Source organism: Antechinus flavipes, chromosome 2 (genome assembly GCF_016432865.1).
Source record: "Antechinus flavipes isolate AdamAnt ecotype Samford, QLD, Australia chromosome 2, AdamAnt_v2, whole genome shotgun sequence".
Lineage (NCBI taxonomy): Eukaryota > Metazoa > Chordata > Mammalia > Dasyuromorphia > Dasyuridae > Antechinus > Antechinus flavipes.
In genome coordinates, this window is record NC_067399.1 from 17011268 (window position 1) to 17025924 (window position 14657).

The 14657-nt window shown below is 50.0% G+C and overlaps 1 protein-coding gene across 1 annotated transcript in view; it reads left to right on the forward strand.

Moving 5' to 3' along the window:
• The first annotated feature begins 2723 nt into the window (after positions 1–2723).
• Positions 2724–14657, forward strand: part of EBF2 (EBF transcription factor 2) — a 257455-nt gene continuing 245521 nt past the window's right edge. Inside the window, exons 1-5 of the mRNA XM_051974158.1 lie at positions 2724–3330; positions 7180–7336; positions 8471–8534; positions 9090–9145; positions 9697–9770. Of these exons, the coding sequence (XP_051830118.1) occupies positions 3200–3330; positions 7180–7336; positions 8471–8534; positions 9090–9145; positions 9697–9770 (482 nt within the window). The 5' untranslated portion in view covers positions 2724–3199. The remainder of the gene's footprint in view (positions 3331–7179; positions 7337–8470; positions 8535–9089; positions 9146–9696; positions 9771–14657) is intronic.

Sequence of the window (14657 nt, forward strand, 5' to 3'; positions counted from 1 at the left end):
GTTCCCCTTCTTCCTTTATCAAACGAAACTACCTCCACTACCACTCTTCTGAATATTATGATAGTTACCCCCGAATTAGATCGAAAAGCCAACGGGGAATAACTCTTTTTTCTCAAATAATCCCTTTTAAATGAACCAGATCCCTTGCCCGTGGTTGGATCGAATTTAAATTCAGCAGAAAACGACCTGGCACTTTTCTAAAGAGAGAGAAGAGAATTTTCTGAAACTGAGGTCAGGTTCACTCCAGCTTGTTCAAACGACCTTTAGAAATCATGTGTCTGTCCTCTAGCGGGGAACAACCCAAAATGCACCGGCCAGTGTTCAGCTGTAGCTCTTGGACCCCCGATGTTCTAAGTTGATTCATTCATTCTCGTACGTGAGTCTGTCTGTCCGTCTCTGTAGTTTCTCTCTCTCTCTCTCTCTCTCTCTCTCTCTCTCTCTCTCTCTCTCTCTCTCTCTCTCTCTCTCTCTCTCTCTCTCTCCTCTCTTGTCTCTTTTTCTTTTCCTTTTCCCTCCTAGTCTCTCTTCCCCTCTCTTCTCTTTTGTTTCTATCTTTTTCTCATTTTTTCCCTTTCCCTTTCCCGTCTCTCTGCCGGTTTTTCTGTGCATGTGTGTGTTTCCGTCTCTCCCCTCTGCCCTTTCTTCGCTTTTAAAGCAGAGTCCCTGCTTTAGGAAAGCTATTAGGCTTTAGGCAAGGTTCTCCCCCCCTAACGAGGCACGGAAATGTAGACGCTGTCGCTTTAACGGCGAACCAGCTGATTGTCTCCTACGGCAGATGGCCCCGGAGTCCAGATTTGCATTCATTGTCTTCAAATCTGTTTTCGCGCTGGTGTAGGAGATTGCAGCCGCGGCGGTGGCAGATTCATCCCCAGATCAGAATACAAAAAGGGAGGCACGGAAAATAACACCCAGCCGGTGGGCTTTTTAATGGGCACCGAGGCAGCGGCGCTGCGCTCCGGGCTCGGAGAGTCGCGGCTGGGCTTTCCGCGAGTGGCCGCCCGGCTGCGCTCCAGCCTCGCTTGCAGCCAGCCCTTCTCCTCCGGCGGTGTGGGCGCAGGATGTGGACCGAGTGGCTGGTCGCCCTCTCCCCCTGTTCGAGAACTACGTATCCCGAGCCGCCCCCCGCCCCCACTTTTCTCCCCACCTGGCCCTCTCCTCCTTAGGTTTTTGTAAATTCATGTGTGAGTGTGTTGGGGGAGGCTTCTGGGAATGTGTCGAGGATGCTCTGGTCTCCTTTGCACACCGCACACCATAATCACTGGCCTCTTCCCCTACCTAGCTGGCCGGCGCAACTGTGTGGCCCGGGACTCCGAGCTCTTCCGTGAATTTTCTGATAAACTTCTATCCCCCCTCCACTTTCTCTCTTTATATCTAGGTAGACAACATTTAGACCAAGTTCTCTCTCATCTTTCCTTTCCTTTTCTCTCCTCCTTTCTTCTCTTTCTTCCTTTTTTCTTTTTTCCCCTCCCACTCTCTTCTCTCATTCATTTTTTACTTTTTTTCTTCCTTTTCATCTCTCCTTTTTTCTTTTTCCGTGTCTCTCAGCTTTTATCTTTTCTTTCCTTCTCCCCTTTCTATTCTTCATCTCCTCTCTTATTACTCTCGCCCCTCTTTTCACACTCTCTCTCTTTTATTGTCATTGTCTCTGAGTCTCCGTGCTTCTCCGTCAGCTCCACGGGTGCCTGTTCTCTTCCGTATTAGACTGTGAGCTCCTTGAGAGCAGGGTCTAGTTTTTGCCTTTGTACCCTCACCGTACTGGGCACATAGCAGACACTTTAATAAATACAACTTGACTGATTGAATCTCTCTGGGTCTCTCTTTCCCCAAAGCGTTCGGGCTCTCACTCCTTCTCTCCTTCCTTCCATTCCTTCGGAGCCCCCACCCCTCCCCCGACCCCCAACAGTAAATATTTTCAAAACAACTTCCAAACCCTCCCACCAAAACGCTCCTCTCCGAAAGCCGCCAGTGCGGGCGTCTCTGGAGGAGCCTGCGGGAAGGCTGTGAGCGATCAGTGTTACTGCCGGGAAAGTTTACACACACATCCCAGTGCGTGTGGGCCCACACTCTCACTCTCTTTACAAATATGTACGCCTTCACACATAAATAGGCACTGTTTGACTTTGCCTCCAGCGTGTGTCTCTATCAATAGATCGAGTGGCGCGACATACGCGAGTACCGAGCCGGCAGCAGATATCCCGGGCACGCGGCGGAGCGCCCGGCTCGCGTGCTCCCGAGACAGCCCGGCGCGGCTGGCGGAGGGCTAAACTTCTCGTTCGGCCTGGGGAAGCTCGGGGACCGAGTGGGAGGTAGATGCGGGCGGGCGGCCCGAGCTAGGCTAGGCTGCCGCGCGCCCCGGGGCCGCTTTTCGGCCGCTCTCACCTCCCGGGCTCGGCGTGGAGCCGGGAGCTGAGCAGGGGCTGGAGGGCGCCCCCGGCTCGCCCGCCCACCCTCCAATGGGGCGAGTCTATGCAAATGAGCGCTCCTTATCGGGAAGGCGGCTCCGCCTCCTTGGTGTGTCTCCTGCTCTCAGTAACCCATTCATGGGGCCTCCGAGCGGCTGTATCCCGGTTCCCCCTCTCTCAGAGCAGCCAGCTTCTCACTAGATCCATTTCTTCCCTTGGCTCTGACAATTCATCCTGGGATTTTCTCCCCACCCCCCACCCCACCTTTTTTTTTTTTTTTTTTTTTGGTTCGGAGTTGGAGTGGTGGGGAGGAAAGGGGAGGGGGGCTGGGAGGGAGGAAGGGGGCGAGATTAGGCAGCCGTCCATCTCCTCCTGCTTCTCCCAGAAAACAGGTGATGCTCCTGGCCAGCGAACGCTCTCTGGATGCAGGCCGGGCTGCGGCGGGAAGGATGTTATAGGCGAGCGGAGGTGAAGGCCGACGGCAGGAGCGAACTTGCCGAAAAGGAGGGGAGGGGAGGGCAGAGCAAGCCAAACTTTGACGGAGGCCTACATCGCCGAGCGGCGGCTGCGAGCAGAAGCCCGAGCTTCTCCAGAGAGAGCCAGAAGCAAAGACAAACTTTGGCTGTTCGTCTCTTTCTAGGACTTCTATTTTTTGGGGGAGGGGGAAGGGAACACTTGGCGGTGCGAGTCTCGTGACTTTCAGGGCTCCGTGGATATTATCCTTTAAAAAAAAAAAAAAACACTCGCAAAGAACAACAAATTTAGAGGCATCTGTTCGAGTGGATCAGACTTTTTAAATGTTTGGGATTCAAGATACGTTAGGAAGAGGACCAGCTCTGAAAGAGAAAGCTCTAGGCGCAGAGATGGATTCGGTCCGGTCCTGGGTTCGAAACGTCGGAGTGGTGGATGCGAACGTTGCGGCACAAAGGTAAATACATTTATACCCACCCCACCCCCCGTTTCCTTCCCTCCTCTTCTCCTTTTTTCTTTCTCTTCTTTCACATTTTCTCCTCTTCTCTCTCTTCGCTCTCCTTTCTCATCCGCTTTATTTCTGTTCTTTTTCTTTCTTCTGTCTCCTGTTCTTTCCTCTTTTTCCTCTCATCCTCCGGCTCGGTGTTCTTTTCGTCTCGGTTCTTTATTCTCTGTCATTCGCATTTTCTCTCATCTCTCTATCCCTCTCATCTCTCCCCCCCTCATGTTTCTGCTCTCCCCATCTGTCACCCTCTTCTCTGAACGCTGTAGCTTCATGTAGAAACCTCTCCATTCCTCCTCTCCCTCTGTCAAAGGGCTCTCTGTCACTTGAAAATAAGGGGCCGAGGCTCCGAGTTGCCGCTGTAATTTTGTCACTCTCCCCGGCCCTTCTCACGAACTCCCGAACAAGAGGCTCGTCCCCGTTTCAAACCCCAACCCGGCGCCTCCAGCGCCCCACACTCCAGGTCCGAATCCCCGAGGCCCGAGAGCTCAGCTGTCACTTTCCCCGGAGCCCGAGGATGTGCCCGAGGCGAAGGCAGCGAGGGAGACCCCAGTTAGCGAGCAGCTGTCACCCGGCGCCACCACCTGAGAGGACAAGAAAAGAGAGGTTTCGCCCTAAACTCGGGAGTTAGCCCCCCTCCCCCCAATTTGGGCCCATCGCCCCCATCCCCCAGTCCAGCCTGGCTGCAGGGCTGGCGGCGGAATGTCCAGCTGGGAGAGGCGGCCCAGCTCCGGGAGAGAGCCAGCAAGCCAGCCCCGAGAAACTGCGGGGAGCCGAGCTTCAGGAGATTCTGGAAAGTCGTAGGAAGCAAAGGGAAAGCAAAGGGAAAGGGAGGGAAGGGAAGAGGGGGAAAGGAAAGGAAAGGAAGGGGAGAGAAGTCAAGGAAAGGAAAGATGCAAGGAAAGAAAAGGAAGAAAGAAACAAAAGGAAAAAGAAAAGAAAATGCAGAAATGAAGAGAAAAAGAGGGGCATGTGAAGGAAGAGGACTAGGTAGAAACAAAGTTGGAAAGAAAGAAGGGGGAAAGTTAGAAAACAAGAGGAAAGAAGGGAAAGATAAAGGAAACGAAAAAGGTGGAAGGAAAGAAGAGAAAGGGGCACAAAGAATATAGAGAAGAAAAAAAAAAAAAAACCACTTGAAGGGAAGAAGGTAGGGGAAAAAGAAAAAAAATAAGGAAGAACAGAAGACAGGAAAGGCGAACAGAGAGAAAACTAACACTCAACGTCAATTTGTTTCATGAATTGGAGATACAAACTTCTCTTCCTCTTGTTTTCAGAGGTCTCTGGAATTGACATTGAGGCAAGAGAAATGCCACATTCGAGTCTCTTTAATGTCCCTTTTAAAATAGGCAGCCTGTTGGATTCCTTTGCTTTGCACCCTCAGTGATTTCTTTTTAATGTCCCCTTCTTCTTTCTTTCTTTCTTTCTTTCTTTCTTTCTTTCTTTCTTTCTTTCTTTCTTTCTTTCTTTCTTTCTTTCTTTCTTTCTTTCTTCCTTCCTTCCTTCCTTCCTTCTTCCTTCCTTCCTTCCTTCCTTCCTTCCTTCCTTCCTTCCTTCCTTCCTTCCTTCCTTCCTTCTTCCTTCCTTCCTTCCTTCCTTCCTTCCTTCCTTCCTTCCTTCCTTCCTTCCTTCCTTCCTTCCTTCCTTCCTTCCTTCCTTCCTTCCTTCCTTCCTTCCTTCTTTTCCTTGTCCTTTCTCACCTTCAGCAGCTACTCCAGAGGTCCCAGGCTTCTTTAGGTGAAGCGCAATCCACCTAAATCGAAGCTTCCCCCTTCCCCTTTACGTAGCCCATATCCAAACCCCTTCCTAGAGAAGCTGCCTGAACCCTCTCTGTGCCCGGCTGGATCGAACCTGCTCCCTGGGTCCGCAGCCCAGTTTCATGCTTCCCTAACCGAATTTAGGGATCTGATTCACTGCTGGGAGGTCAGCTAAGGCCCAGTCCAGCCAGCCTGCTATCTCAGGGCCAGCCAGCTGAGCCTCGGGGGCCGGCAAGATTCTCTTCGCAGCACGCCTGGGCAGCAGCCCAGCAGAGAAAGAGATTTTCTCAGTTCGATGGAAGAGACGGTTTTCAAACGCCTATGTTTTTTTCCTGGGAGGTTTGGGACCAACTTCCTCTTCTTCACCTCCTCAAGCTGAGCAGTTCTCTAAGCTCATTCCTGCCACAAGAATCGGGGCAGGGGCAGAGGAAACTTCCCCGAGAAGATACCGCCGGGCTTGCTCACGTAGGCTCTCCCCAGAAGCCTGAGGGGAGAAACCACTGTTTCTTCCAGAAACAATGCAGAGAAATCGAGTCTCTCCCTCCAGCCTCTGCCCCTCCAGACACATTTCCTTAAGAGTGAAAGCGTTTTGCCACCCCGATTATGAGATAGCGAGAGCTCTTGGGAGCTCTTGCCCGGCGCAGCCCCGGATTTTAAGCTAACGCTCAAAGGCCTGAGAGGAGATTTCTGAAGCTCGAGAACTCCAAAACTAGCCCGGAACGAGGCCTTCGGGAAAGCTGGGCAAACGCCTTCCCAGGGCCTGTGTGCTCACAAGCTTCAAGAACAGGCGTGCAAGCTCACCCACCCACCCACCCACCAATCCATCCAGCCGTCCGTCCGTCCGCCGGCCCATCCGTCAGTCCATCCATCCTCTTTCTCCTAATCGACCCCTATTAGTCCCAATTTTTTTTTTCCCTTGGGGGAAATGTCCAAGCATCAGTCGCCTGGAGTGGGTTGAGAAGGGAGTTGGGGTGGAGGGAATATATTCACTCTCACTGGAGAGCGGTTCATCTTTGAATAAACTTTGGATTCTCCAGCCCCACTCTCCCTGGGCTTGTTCCCTCGAAATCACTCACTCCCTTCTCCCTACCCCGGGCTCTCACTGGGGTGAAGGACTGAGATTGAAGGAAAGTTAGACACAACCAGGGGTCCGGATGAGCCAGACTTTCCTGGAGGAGAAAAGCTTGACAGTGGATGAGGCTTTTAGCTGGACCTGGGGAAAATGGGACCCGGTACCGCGTTTTGATCGTCCCGGCTCGGCTCTCGGACGCTGCCTTTTCCCAAGATTCTTATTTCGGGAGTCAATTTTGTTTTTCTCCCAGTTTAGGAATCTTCTCTCGAAGGGAAAAGGGGCGACTGCTTAGATGTAAACAGGAGATTATCAGCTTTATAAAAGAGAAAAGGTGTGGGGGGAAATCAGTCCTCAAAATAGGAGGAGGAATTGGCTTTTCATACGCAAACAAGTTGCTTCTAACAACAATATAGCAATAAGCAGCTTGTTAAGTCCATTGCAGGTACTGAGGTAGAAAAAAGCTCGGAGGGATTTTTTTGGTAGGTGCTTAGAAAAGCAGACAAACTAAAGGGGGGGCTCTGTGAGGGTCCTGTGCTCTCAGATCCCCAAGGGCACAGAGAGATCAGGCGGGAAGAAATGTCCTCTGCAGCAGGGATCCAGGTGGGGACCTCTACCACCCATTTGGTTCGGTTCGAAAATTACAACCAAACGGCTCAGGCTAAAAGATTATTAAACTCGGTGCTGTCACTGCCCTCTTGACAGTAACCTTCCACGAAACTGGGGGGCTTCTTTTTGTACTTTCCGCTGGGAGCCGGGGCAGGTTCCAACTTTCAAGGTGCGGAGCCTTATTCCAGGAGGGCGAGTTTTTAATGGGATTGTGGGTAAGGGCTCATCAGGCCTTCGAGAGACGTTAGGGGCCTGGCTTCTGGGAAAGGCAGGGCTGGGTCCCTCGGTTTCCCCGAAGAGAATGATCTGATTCCAGGGTAACAGCCGCGTTTCTGGGGCCCTCTTCCCCCACTCTCTTCTGTTCTTCCGCAGCGGAGTCGCCTTGTCCCGGGCTCATTTTGAGAAACAGCCTCCTTCCAACTTGCGCAAATCCAATTTCTTCCACTTTGTCTTGGCCCTCTATGATCGGCAGGGTCAGCCGGTGGAGATCGAAAGGACCGCCTTCGTGGACTTCGTGGAGAACGACAAAGTAAGAGGAGAGGGGGTGGGGGCTGGGTCAGAGCATTTTCCGCCCCTCTCCGGCTCCCCCTCACTCGCACTCATTGCCCTTAACGACTCTCTTCTGCAAAGTAGCGGAGAGTTCTTCCATCTGTCACTGCGCCGCCCTGGGCAGCCAGGCTCACCCGGGGATGATAAATGGAGGAATTGCTCCCAGGACCCAGGAAACACCCCCTACTTCCCCCAGCCCCGTCGCCCCCTCCCTTCTCTCTCCTCTCCTCCTTTAGCCCCCGAACATGTATCCTTCAGAAGTGAAGCTGCCTCTCGGCCTCATCCGGGACCTTTTCTGACTCCCCATAATTAGCCGCTTCGGTCAATTACATTTTCAAGTAATTTCCATAAATAAAACCCCGTTAAAAAAAAAGGAAAGGAAAGAAAAAAGAAAGGAAAAAAAGGAAAAAGAGTAAGAAGGAGAATGCCTCTTTCCCCGTTATTTATTATTATTATTATTATTATTATTATTGCTGGGCCCCTGCCCAAGTAGTCGGTCATCTTGCTCGCAGAGGATTCTGCAGGAAGCCCAGAGCAAGAAAAGGCAATCGCCCACCTATGTGTCCATGGAGCCCCTTCTCTTCTGGGCTCCTCACCATTCCTAAGGCAGTGAGGGGATGAAGTGTGAAACACCCCCTTGGGCTCTGACTTAGAAGCAGGTGAAGACGCCCTGGGCTCAGCTTGCCGAGGGGAAGGATATAAGGAAAGGGGCTCGGGGGGCTCCGAGACAGAGCAAACCTCGGTTTTTTGTTTTTTTGTTTTTTTGCCCGAGCTCCATCCCCGGTGACTTACTTTCTCTGAATGTCTCTCATTAAAGAACGGAGTGTGTTTCTGAGGAAGGCCGCTGTGTCCCCGAACGGTCCTGGCTTTGGAGGCTTCCCAAATACAGCAGCTTTCTGAGTTCGGGAGAAGTGGGTGGCGAGGGGGATTGTAGGGGTCCCCCATGACACAGATAGCTGGAACTTTTCTGAGTCCTGTCTCGGAAGTTGTGAGCCAGGGAGGGCCGGAGATCCCGGGCCTTTGCCGGAGGCAGGTTTCTGTTGGAGGGGGAGAGACTAGGAAAGACCTCCCGACGGCGAGATGGATTTTTTTTTTTAATCCCATCTCTTTCTAGGAACAAGGCAACGAGAAGACCAACAACGGCACCCACTACAAATTACAGCTGCTTTATAGCAATGGTGAGGCCTTCTCTGGTGTAGAAAAGGGAAGGGAGACATGACGGGGGAGGGGTGCTGCCATTTTCAATCGAAAGGGATTTGAACTCGCAGCTCTAGGTCCTGGTGGGGACTTGCTCTCAGGTGACTTCCAGTGCAGGAGCTTGGGAGCCATCAGAAGCTGAGCAGGCTGAGGGGAGGAAGCTGGGACAGAGGAAGGCTGGCTTAATGGGGAAACTGAGTCCAGCCTGGCTCCTCAGAGGTGTGCAGTGTTAGCCTGCGTCCAGGCGCAAAGAGAAAAAGCAGGAAACTAAGGGACTCCACCGCGTTAAAGTTTTCGATTTTTTTTTTTTTTGGGTGGGGGAGGAGAGGACAGGCAGAGTAACTTTTAGTTCTCCCGAGCACAAAATTTCTCACACCCTCTTTTTCTTAAGTGCGAGATCAAAGCTCCTATCTATTCATTTGGTGGGGGAAGCGGAGGGTTATCTCTTCACTAAGTCGGGGTGTCTGGGACAAGTTGATTCTCTCGAGCGGCGGGGTCAAGTGAGTGACTTCTCTGCCTACTGTCCACCTTCCTAGGGGTCAGGACCGAACAGGACCTCTTTGTGCGGCTCATCGATTCGGTCACGAAGCAGGTGAGCTGAGGCGGTGGGGGTCGGGCCTCTTTTCCACCTCGTTCCTTTCCTTCCCTTCTCCCCCAAATCCTTTCTCTCCCGTTGCTGAAGCTTTGTCTTTTTCCTCCCGCCGCTCACCTTTTCCCATCTCATTAACCCTCTAGCCGTTCTCCAAAGCTATGAAATCTAAGTCTTGGGTCCTTGTTGCCTGAGAGGTGTCAGGGAGGGAGAGAAAAGAGAGTAAAAAAGGACCCCCACTTTCTAATTAACAACCAACTCGCCCAGAACAACAATCTCAAAGAGGAGGACAGATTTGAAACAATTCAGGGGAAGGGGATTCAGGCAAAATAATATTTACCCCCCAGAGATATATTAATATTCGGCAAAATAGTATTGTTGTTGTTGTTTTTTGCTCCCCCAATCAAGCTTTCCTCACTATTGCCTCAGTTGCCTCTTCCCTCCCTTTGCTAGCCTCCCTTAAAAAGTTCAGGACGAGAAAGATTTATTCTGTGTTTGTTTTAAAATCGTTTTTCCTCTTTTCTTCCGGCTCCTTCCTTCGCTTCTCCCGGCAGCCCATAGCTTATGAGGGCCAAAACAAGAACCCGGAGATGTGCAGAGTTCTGCTCACACACGAAGTCATGTGCAGGTAAGCGGAAGTTGCCGGGAGGTACTGAGTGATTCTCTCTGGACAGAGGGAGAGACACACTGGAGACTCTCACCCTCGCGCCCAAGGGCGCGAAAGACTGACAGATAAGAGCCAGAGAGATCCTTCTCCCATCCTTAGTTCCTTCTCGTCCCCAGGAGTGGATTTCTAGGACAGATGTTAAAAGAGCTGGCCGGGGGTTATTGTAGGGTTGGGGCGAATGCGAAGGTGAACAAGCTTGCTCCTAAGGACTTTCCGGAGGGAGTATACTTCTTCCTAGTAGACAAAAGTAGCCCTCTCCCCCAATTTCCTAGGATCTCCTCAGAAATCTTGGAAAGAGAAGGAGGAACAACTAATTATCCAGCATATGTACCCTAAAGCGGGAGGAGTGGGGCTACACGGTTTCCATGATCTAGATGGCATTGGATGTCAGGGGAAGAGGGGGGAAAAAAAGAGACTTTGAAGAGGGTGACTAGTTGTAGAAAGTCTTTCTGAATAGGGAGGGGAAGATCTTAAAAACTCCGCAGACATCATGGGGACTGCCCGCCTGTTTTCTCCCTAGCTTCGGAGGCCACGCCGCGGATTGGGGCGGGGGGTACCGGGTGCTAACATTTGCCTAGCCCTGACCGGGTCCAACCTCAGTTAAACGTACTGGGGTCCTCTTAATCCATCTGTGCACTACGCAGAGGTGTTAAGTCTCGCCTTGGGCTGGGAAGAGAGATTGTGTGGGAGGTGTGTTTAGCCGAGGCAGATAAAACGGGCTTTGGGGGAGCCACCCGTATGTTTTCTAAGTTCATTTCCGCGCGCGGAAATGTATCACCTCTGAGTTCACCTCGAAGGGAAATTGCCTCGGTCCTCCTGCGGCTGGCCAGCAGCAGCGACCTACAGCGGAGCAAGCCCGGATCAGCTCCTTCTCTAGTGAAAGATGTGGAGAGCCCGGGTCCTACTGGGGCGGGGAGGATTAGGGAAATCTTTATTTGCAGCCGGGGAGAGTTTACCATTGGCTTCTGACAGATAGACTGCTCTAGGTGCGGGCTCTTCTGCTCCGCCTCCGGCTCCCCCTTGCTTTTTAGAGTTTAATGGGATCAAATCCCCTAGTTTCCAGTATTTTAGGGGGTTCAAGAAGGGGGGGCGGTATTAGTTATTTCCTTGACTGGCAGGCGGGTTTGGAAGTATCATAAAGAAGGGGGGGGAAGGGAATTATTTATTTTTTAAATTAAAAAAATATTTTTTTTGCGGGGGTGTGGGGGCGGGGGAGAGGAGGCCCAGATTTCGAATTCTGTGCAAGAAGTCTCTTTCTGGTTACTCGTCCCTGCTTTCTGACAACTCCACCCGCTTGAGAAGAAAGCATCCTTTCCCTCCTCCAGCTTGAGAGAAAGAAGCCACCCCCTCCTCCCGCTTTATCTCAGCCTCACCCCCGAGGTTTGAGGACTTGTTTATTTATTTATTTTGCTTCTTCAGTAAGGAAGGGCCCTTGGACTGATTTCTGGCCTCTTTGCCGGCAACTCTGGCCGCCTCTCCCTCTTTCCCCAGCGTGGCCCGAGAGAAACTATGACAATCAGATGTGTTTGCTTTTGGGGTCTGCCCAAATATTATGAAAACAAACTCAAGTTCAGTGTAGCCACTGGGCCTCCGCGGAGGCCGGGAGGCCGGTCTCCTTTCCCGTGAGGGGCTGGAGCTGGAGTTGGCTGACAGACGGAGGCGACCGGGCCGCCTCCCACCTCCCTCCCCGGGCGCTCTTTGCTCTGAGCTCGGGCTGCCCGCCGCTGCCTCCGGGCCGGCCTCTGCCCGACTGGAAAATCCAATCCCGACACGGACTCTGTGCGCGCCACCTAGATTAAAGGGCCAGAGCACCGGGGCTGAGAGGGGGGTAATCAAAGGGCCGGCCTCGGCTTCCTTCACCCCCTCCCCTCGCGCTGCCCCTAAAACGTCTTTGTTTGGAGACACCCTCCCCGAGCGGGACTTGCCCATTGTCTGGCGAATTACACCTAGCGATTTAAATGAGGCGGCCCCACCCCGCCCAGCTGCGAGGCCCGCCTGACAGCGATATTTGGATTTGTTTTAAAATCCAATCCAAGCCTCCTTATTTCGTGCTGCTTAAATAAGAGGCGGCAGGCATCAATTTTTAAAAGGCTCTAGTTTAGTCTGCATTAGCAACAGAATATAAAAATTTAATGCGCTGGAACTTCTCGGCAGTTTGGAGAACAGTGGAGGAGCTTGGCTATTGTTCCACCCCTCCTTCCCACTTTAAGATTCTTCTCAGTGGCTAAATGAGAGTCTCTCTGTTTCTGTCTCTCTCTCTCTCTCTCTCTCTCTCTGTCTCTGTCTGTCTCTGTCTCTGTCTCTCTCTCTCTCTCTCTCTCTCTCTCTCTCTCTCTCTCTCTCTCTCTCTCTCTCTCTCTCTCAAGACTTAGTTCCCACACTTATTATTAAGTAACTCTAGTTAAGTACCTTATCTATAGGAACAAGAATTTCTCAACTTCCTACTGTGTGCTAGGCTGAGGGGATGTAGTAAATAGAAGAGTTAGCCCTGGGTTCCAGCCCAAAATCATGAACACACTAGCTGTGTGACCTTAGATAAGTCCCTTATTCTTTCAGTATCCTGAGGCAGTTCTGTGAGACTGTTAAGCAATTGGAGGGAGCTTTCCTGTTGGAGTGTCCCCATTCCCACAAAGTAATTAGTAGTCTGGCACCTCTCTCCTTATCTGTAAAACAAATATATCTCCTTCTTCTCTCCCCCCCCCCCCAAATATCTATGCTAGGAACTAGGGATCCAAAGTTTTTACAAAATTTCTAAAACTGTTCTTGAAGTCAGACAGCTTCCATTGTGTTGGTTGGGTGGATGGGGACACAATATGGGAGAGGCTAACTAAAGGCAAAGGATATAGATCTGGGAAATAAGGCTAACATTAATTCCTTAAATGATGGGATTGTAGTGAAAAATCCAAGGCCTTCATGAGTGAAAGCTTTGTGCAATTGAAGGTGATGTCAATGTAACTGTTATTACTTTGTACCCCAGGCAGACTTCCTTCTTAGCCTCCCTTCCCATTAGAGCACTTGACTCTATGGAGGATAAAAGTTTTTCCTATCTCTAGCTTTTGCAACACAACATGGGAGACAGGATTCAAGGGCCCTGCTCCCTAGTAGTTAGAGAACATAATTAGTTTCATTTGCACATAACTGGACATAGCTCCCCCATCTCCCCATGTTTCTAACTAACCTCCAGTGAAAAGGGGACACAGATATGTGCACTAATCTTTAAGAGAGAGAGCAGTAAAGTTTGAAAAAAATTTCCCCAGAAATCACTTTATCCCACTCTTCTCAACTGCCCCCTCCTTTCCTCATTTTGCCAATTATTAGCCAGGAGAACTCTCCTCCGTTCTGTTGCTGCCAGCCGCCCCTGCGCCCTCAATGCTCAGAGGGTTAAAAGATATTATAATTTGAACAGAAGTAGTCTCGAGGCCTACAGCTGGCTAATAACAGAGTTGTATTGAGGGCTGGAAAGCCCCACAGCTGTGACTTTTCGCCACAAGGCTCAGGCTAGACAGGAGCCTAATCAGATGGGCCAGCCGGCCAGTGGGGCCAGTGTCTTTATCGGCCAGATGGTGTGAATTTAGACACTTTTGTTATGCAATCACAGGGAGGAGTTGAAGAGGAGAGAACAAAACAAAGGCCGCCATGCTGGGCGCTTATTTGAGTTTGAAATTAGAGACAGATTTTGGAAAGTTGAGGGCTGAATTTGAAAAGCAGTATTTTTTTTTTTTGGAGGGGCAATGGTCTTGTCCAGAAGCTTGACCCCGTTTTTAGGGCTGTCTCTTCTCCCACAGTAGCAATAGTAATAATAATAATAATAATAATAATAATAGCAAAAATAGTCATGGGAAATCTGTAAATCTTAAGGCATTATAGAAAGGTGGCTATAGCAATGAGATCATAAATTGGAATTGAACAATGATGATGGTAACAAGATCCAACAATTGCTTATTTCCTCTTCTCCAGTCCTTTGAATTTATTTTATATATTTTCCATATCTAAATATTTAATAGACTTATCTACTAAGGACATATTGAAGAGAGAATAACATAGGACATTAAAGACCTATTATTGGTCTTGGGGTCTTTGATTGACTATAAGTTCCTTGAGGGCAGGGGCTGTTTCATTTAAAAAAAATGATTTGAGCAACTACCTGTCTTTATATTTTGAATATCTGACACACAACAGGCTTGTTGATTGATTTATTGGCCATGATTCAATTTTTGGCTCTGTCACGACCTACCTGTGTGACCTTGGACAAACAATCATTTGATAATTCTAGTAACTGGCCTTCCATGTTCTCATCTCTATAAAAGGAATGTTTACACTTTGTCATTGTGTGGTTGTTTTCACTTACATCCAATTCTTCATGACCCTATTTGCGATTTTCTTGGCAAAGACACTAGAGTGGCTTGCCATGTCTTTCTCCAGCTCATTTTACAGATGGGGAAACTGAGACAGACAGGATTAAGTGATTTGCCCAGGGTCACACAGCTAGTGCAAGTTTGAAGCCAGATTTGAATTTAAGAAGATGAGTTTGATTTTAATTCTAGACCTGAGCACATGCTACTTTGATGCTCTTGGGTTTGGATTAGATGGGAGGCTTTCAAAAAATTTTGGGGGGTTCGTGAGACAACTAGGTGGCTCGGTAGATAAAATTCTGGACTTAGACTCAGGGTTGTTGTGAGGATTAAATGAAACAATATTGCAAAGTGCTCAGCATAATCCCTGGCATGGAATAGATGCTACATAAATGCTTTTTTTTTAATGGAGTAGATGCTACATAAATGTTTATTTCATTGTATTCATAGTTCTATGGCATTCTGGAAATCTATTTCAGAATAATGTTTTTAGATA